Below are 6,494 nucleotides of genomic sequence, written 5' to 3'. Positions count from 1 at the left end.
GCACCATCACCATCATAACTGGCATCCCACCACCATCAGCACCATCACCATCATGACTGGCATCCCACCCTCATCAGCACCATCACCATCATAACTGGCATCCCCACCACCATCAGCAGCATCACCATCATAACTGGCATCACCTCCACCATCAGCACCATCAGCACCATCACCATCATAACTGGCATCCCCACCACCATCAGCAGCATCACCATCATAACTGGCATCCCCACCACCATTATCACACCTATGACTGGGCCACCACGACTGCCTTCACTACATCATCATACCATTGTCTGCACTAATGGAGGAGTCCTCTTGGATCCTGACACAGCATGGATGAAAGACCCAATGGGAAGGACAGAAAGAGGGTGACACGCTTCCTAGGAGCCCAGGGGTCAAGGCCCGGGAGCTCAGGCCTCTGCAGCAGTCCTAGATTCTCCCAAACTTCAACCCTGCCCAAGGGCCTGTCTTCCCAGCTGAGTTGGAGCCTTCATCCCCACCCTCCTCCAGCAGCCAGAGAACTGGTCCCAGTCAGGTGTGGTCCTCGTGGTTTCCCAGTGGTGGAGCCAGCTGTGGAGAGAGAGAGAAACCCAGGAAGGGTGGAGCAGGGGAGGGCAGACTGCTGCACCCACGGGATTGGTCAAGCTGCGCCCTCCCGGCCAGCACCTGACTTAGAAGGTTCAAAGAGACAGCGGCCCCAGCCTCCGCCCAGAGCTCTGCCTGTCTCAGCCATGACGTGGGCGCCCGCTGGGCAGAGTGGGCCTCAGGGGCCATCCTGAGGCCGCGGTGAGGCGGGAGGAGGCCAGCAGGCCCCGTGGGGGCACCATGGACAAGTTCCGGATGATCTTCCAGTTCCTGCAGTCCAACCAGGAGTCCTTCATGAATGGCATCTGCGGTATCATGGCCCTGGCCAGTGCCCAGATGTACTCCGCCTTCGACTTCAACTGCCCCTGCCTGCCGGGCTACAACGCTGCCTACAGCGCCGGCATCCTGCTGGCGCCGCCCCTGGTGCTCTTCCTGCTCGGCCTGGTCATGAACAACAATGTGTCCATGCTGGCCGAAGAGTGGAAGCGGCCTCAGGGCCACCGGGCCAAGGACCCCGCGGTGCTGCGCTACATGTTCTGCTCCATGGCCCAGCGCGCCCTCATCGCGCCCGTCGTCTGGGTGGCTGTCACGCTGCTCGACGGCAAGTGCTTCCTTTGCGCATTCTGCACGGCGGTGCCCGTGAGCCTGCTGGGCAATGGCAGCCTGGTGCCCGGCCTGCCCCCACCAGAGCTTGCCCGCCTGCTGGCCCGGGTACCCTGCCCTGAGATCTACGAGGGCGACTGGCTGCTGGCCCGCGAGGTGGCTGTGCGCTACCTGCGCTGCATCTCGCAGGTGAGGGGCCAGACGGCCTTGGGCTGGGGCTCCCCTCACAGGTTGGGTCCCTCGGAAAGTATTCCTTCCCCGCTCTTGAAGTGGAGCTTCCGCAGGGCGTGCTTATGTTTCCCCAATAGATGGGGGGCCCCCAAGCCAGGGCTGGGTCTGTCCACTCAGATGCAGTTCCCTGGGGTGGGGGCATATTTTCCCAAAGGGGGCCAGGGCTTCTGAAGGCGGAGGCAGGTGTCTTTCCTCAGGTCAGTGCCACCTGGGGAAAGAGGCCTGGGCCCTGTCCGAGGTTCCCCTGAGTGGACCCAACTGCCTGAGCTCCAGTTTGGAAACCTGGGGGAATTTGCATCCTTTTCCTCTTCCAGGTCCGGACAGTGGTGAGGCCGGTGGGTGGCTGCGCAATTTGGGTACATTTCCCTGGCAAATGGCCCCAGCTGGCACTCCCTGCTCAGGGGAAGGAGGCTTGAGTGAGGGGATGGACTGTTGGGATGTGCCCCAAAGGCAGGGCTGGAGGGCCCACTGACAGGGGATTCTGGAGCCCTGCTTCCACGCTATCTGCCACTCTGGCCCGCCACTCATCTGAGCCCCTCAGGACTCCTCAGCAGTTGTGGTGCGTGGGCAGGAAGACCTGGGCAGGGGTCTACCAGGGAGGGGACAAGGCTACAGAAGCATGCACACTCTGCTGCGATGAGTCCAGACGCCCCGGCTTCCCCTCCAGCCTGAACTCTCCCCTCTGGGGCTTGCGTTGTCACCGGGTGCCCCTGTGAACTTCACACTCCGAGCGCTTTCCTTCCCGCCTGCGCCTCCTCTGGTCTGAACACTTGTCCGTCATCCACTTTACCCTCCACCTGACCTTTAAACAATTACCTCATAGACTAAAAGGGGCCCCAGAGGGCAGGCTGCCTGGCCTACAGTATGTCATTTGGACTTCAGGGGCTGAATTCAAAGTTTAATTTTAGAATTAGTTGACATCATCTAAAACCTGAAAACTATCACATAAAAATGAGATTTCCAGGTTTACCTGAAACTTTTGGAGATTCAGCCCAGCAGGGCCCACATTTCCTCATCCAGCACATGCTCTGCAGTTTCCCCGCCCCAGGGTGCTCTACCATAACCACTGACCCCCACTACTGACAGTGGTTGCCCTGCCTCGCTCACCCTGATTTGGCCGAATGCTTCTCTGTGCAACTGGGGTTGACCCTAAGTTGAAACTGGGGGAGCAGCCTTCACCACAGTGAGTTACTGGAAGAATAGAACCAGCACCTGAGTGTCCAGTGCTCTTCAGCACAAGTTTGAGCAATTGTCCGATTTGTCTCTGTGACCCCTGAGGGCTCAGCTCGGAGCCCACACGGGAGGCACTGACTGAGAGCTGCGACTGAAAGGCAGACAGCAGCAGGAGCCAGAGGCGAGGTACAGGACTCAGAGGAGGAAGCGTCACTATGGGAGGTCAAGGAGGGCTTCCTGAAGGAAGAGGCATAGTTAGTGAGGGCTGGTTGGCCAGTAATAGTGACTAACAGTTACTGAGCACTAACTAGGTACCAGGCACTGTGCTGTTTATTGCCAGTTTTAGTCCTCAGAACAACCCAGTGGGATGGTTATGATCAACAGCCCCATTTTGTAGGTGGGGAAACTGAGGCACAGAGAAGGCAGGTACTTTGCTCCCAGTCAACTGTTAAGGACAGGCAGACCTTGTTTTATTGCACATCCCTCTATCAGGCTTCACAGATACTGCGTGTTTCACAAGTTGAAGGTTCCTGGCCACCCTGCATCGAGAAAGTCTGTTGGTGCCGTTTCTCTAACACCTTTTGCTCACGTCTTGTCTCTGGGTCACATTTTGCCAATTCTCATAGTATTTTAAACTTTTTCATTATTATATTTGTTATGGTGATCTGTGATCTCTGATCTTTGATTTACTACTACTGCTCATTGAAAGCTCAAATAATGGCTAGCATTTTGCAGCAATAAAGCATTTTTTAATTAAGTTGTATACATTATTTTTTATACGTAATGCTATTGCACATGTTATGTTAGTGTAAACACAACTTTTATGTGCACTGGGCTCCCAAAAACATGGTGTGACTCACTTTATTGCCGTGTTTGCTTTAATGTAACAGCCTGGAGCAGATCCCACAAATCTCTGGAATATGCCTGCAGTGCAGATGGGCAAACCCAGGCATTCTAGTTCCAAGGTCTGCCCAGCCAAGTCCTGTGTATTGAGAGCCAGGCCTACATACCGGGCATTTCACTCAAGCGGTCTCATTTCCATGAGATGGTATATCTGTGCCCATTGTACAGGAGAGAAGTGGAGGCCATGAGGTGCTGGCATTTGCTCTTTGTAGTCAGTGCTCTTTTCCCTAAAGGCCCTGGCACAGAGTGTGGTTTGGGGGCTTGGACAGGCTCGGGAGGCCGGAGGGCAGTGCCCGGCTGACTCTGTCTTCTCTCGTCTCAGGCCCTGGGCTGGTCCTTCGTGCTGCTGACCACACTGCTGGCATTTGTCGTGCGCTCTGTGCGGCCCTGCTTCACACAGGCCGCCTTCCTTAAAAGCAAGTACTGGTCCCACTACATCGACATCGAGCGCAAGCTCTTTGATGAGACATGCACGGAGCACGCCAAGGCCTTCGCCAAGGTCTGTATCCAGCAGTTCTTCGAGGCCATGAACCACGACCTGGAGCTGGGTCACGCCCACGGGGCGTTGGCTGCCGGCCCCACTGGCTCGGCCGCCCCTGCTGCCACAGAAGGGGTGGATGAGGAGAGGGAGAAGCTGCGTGGCATCACCGATCAGGGCACCATGAACAGGCTGCTCACGAGCTGGCATGAGTGCAAGCCGCCCCTGCGGCTGGGCCAGGAGGAGCCACTGGTGGGCAACGGCTGGGCTGGGGGCGGGCCCCGGCCTTCACGCAAGGAGGTGGCCACCTACTTCAGCAAAGTGTGAGCCGTGGCCAGGTGAAGAGGTGGGAATGGGGTGTGAGCCCACAGCTCCTCAGACCCCCAAAGTGGATGAAGAGATGAAGGCTGCAGGTGCTGGTTGTAGGCTCCAGAGCAGACCTGCATGCCCAGGCACTCACCTGCCCATTTGAGGCGGGAAATTTGGAGTTGGAAGGGGACCTCAGTCCCCCAGCTATGGGACTATCCTGGAAGGTCCTGGAGTTACAGGGCCACGAGCAGTATTAGTCAGAGGGATTCAGAACTGCCTTTGGGGGGAGACAAGCTCCCATCTGCCCAGCCCCTCCCAGGCCACGTCACCCCTGGTTCACTATCTCCTCTCAGGCTCTGTGAGCGCCTTGCCCCAGCGTTCACTCATCTGTGATTCTTTTTTAAGATCTTAGTTCCCTTATGCTCAAGGCTCAGGGAAGTCCAGCCACCTCATGAAGCAGGAATCCTCTGATTTTGGCTGGTCTCCTGAGTGAGGCTGAATAGACCAAAGTGGGCCATAAGGACCTGACACAGCCCCATCTGATGGAACACGCCTATGGTCACAGGGGATAAGATATCAGAAGCTAGGTCCAGTTGGGAGAAGCCAGGGTGTGGCTCCCCACGGAGGTCACTCAACATCATCAAGGCGGACTGCACACTTCCTTAGCACTGGCACGGAAGGCCCTTGTCTTAGTCTGTTTGAATTGTTCTAACAAATACAGCAGACTGGGTAGCTTCTAAATGACAGAGGCCTCTCCCAGCATTCTGGAGACTGGAAGTCCAAGATCATGGCACTGCCATGGTCATGTTCTGATAGAGGCCCTCTTCCTGGTTGGTAGAGCATGCCAGCTCACTGTGTCCTGTGGTGGGTGAGACTGGGGGCTCTCTGGAGTCTCTTTTTAAACGTTTTATTTATGTATTTATTTGGCTGCACTGGGTCTTAGTTGTGGCACATGGGTTCGAGTCTCCTGACCAGGGATCGAACTCAGGCCCCCTGCATTGGGAACATAAAATCTTAACCACTGCACCACACAGGGAAGTCCCTGGAGCCTCTTTTATAAGGCATGAATCCCATGCCTTGAGCACCTCCCAAAGGTCCCACTCGTTAGTCCCATCACCTTTGGGGGTAAGATTCAACATATGAATTTGAGCAGGGGACATATTCAGACCATAGCACATGCCATGGAGAGGCCTTGGAGATGGCCCTGCCACGTCCCTCACATCCAGGTCTCAGGTGGAAATCAGACCATCCCCAGAGCATTTAGAAAGGGAAGCTGATGTCTTCCCATGTTCCCAGAGACCACATCCCCTGGGCAGGGGGTTCTAAAGTGCTGAAGGTCTCTGTCCTGAGGTGTGGGTGAGGGTGGAGGAGAGGGAGGGGAGCTACCTAGTGTGGAAATGGCCCAGACTCAAAAGTGAGACAGAACTGGGTCAAATGCTGGCTCTACTACTTACAAACTGTGTCCAGTTGCTTCACTTTGCCTCAGTTTCCTCATCTGTACAAGGGAGATGAGGCACCTACCTCATGGGATTGTGTGAGCATTAAATGGGTGAGGTACGTAAAGTGCATGGCACGTGGTAGGCACTCAGTACTTGGCGGATAACGTGGGTATTGATTTCCAAATCTGAGGGCTTTTCTTCCTCCTGGACCGAAGGTGGGGACATAAGGAACTAGAGCTTCCTTTGTCCAGGGGGAAGCAGAGGGCCAAGAAGATGAGCTTCTTGCCCCAAGACATCTTGGAGACCTAAGTCCCCTTTATCTGAGAATTCATTTTGATCTTGAGCCTTACAACACTGGGTTAATAATTTTCATTCTTCCTCAGGCATCCTTCCCTCTATTCCCACTTCTGAGACCCAGTCTCTCTCCTTTTAATTATTTGGGAAGAGGGAGAAACCTGGAAGCCTAGGTAGGCTGGAGGCCTCCTCCAAGAGGTGGGACTTACTCTAGGGGGTGATTCAGATGAGTGAAGACCAGGGGTGTGTTAACAGCTGGGAGTGGGCGGTGGAGGGGGGAGGGTTGTTGTCCAGAGGAAAAAAGCCAGCCCAGAGTTATTGGGAAGTATAAATGTGAAGGAAGGTGATCCAGAGATCCAGCAGTTAAGAATCGGCCTTGCAATGCAAGGGACACCAGCTGGATCCCTGGTGCAGGAAGACCCCACATGCCGCAGGGCAACGTGGGCCACGACTGCTTGAGCCTGCGCCCTAGAGCC

The 6,494-nt window shown here is 55.5% G+C and overlaps 1 protein-coding gene across 1 annotated transcript; it reads left to right on the top strand.

Annotated features, from left to right (window-relative positions):
• The first annotated feature begins 592 nt into the window (after positions 1–592).
• CALHM1 (calcium homeostasis modulator 1) lies at positions 593–4,586 on the top strand. The gene is made up of 2 exons (XM_061403332.1): positions 593–1,380; positions 3,821–4,586. The coding sequence occupies exons 1-2, from the start codon at positions 829–831 to the stop codon at positions 4,301–4,303; spliced, it is 1,035 nt and encodes a 344-aa protein (XP_061259316.1). The 5' UTR covers positions 593–828; the 3' UTR covers positions 4,304–4,586.
• Positions 4,587–6,494: the final 1,908 nt, after the last annotated feature.

The sequence above is a fragment of the Bos javanicus genome, chromosome 26, assembly GCF_032452875.1.
Source record: "Bos javanicus breed banteng chromosome 26, ARS-OSU_banteng_1.0, whole genome shotgun sequence".
Classification (NCBI taxonomy): Eukaryota; Metazoa; Chordata; class Mammalia; order Artiodactyla; family Bovidae; genus Bos; species Bos javanicus.
Note: the sequence above shows the minus strand (reverse complement) of the source record. Positions and strands in the feature narration are given on the sequence as shown.

Coding starts and splice junctions, on each gene's coding strand:
- CALHM1 (XM_061403332.1), top strand. CDS start 829: ATGGACAAGTTCCGGATGATCTTCCAGTTCCTGCAGTCCAACCAGGAG. Junction 1,381..3,820: donor ACCTGCGCTGCATCTCGCAG/GTGAGGGGCCAG, acceptor CTCTCGTCTCAG/GCCCTGGGCTGGTCCTTCGT.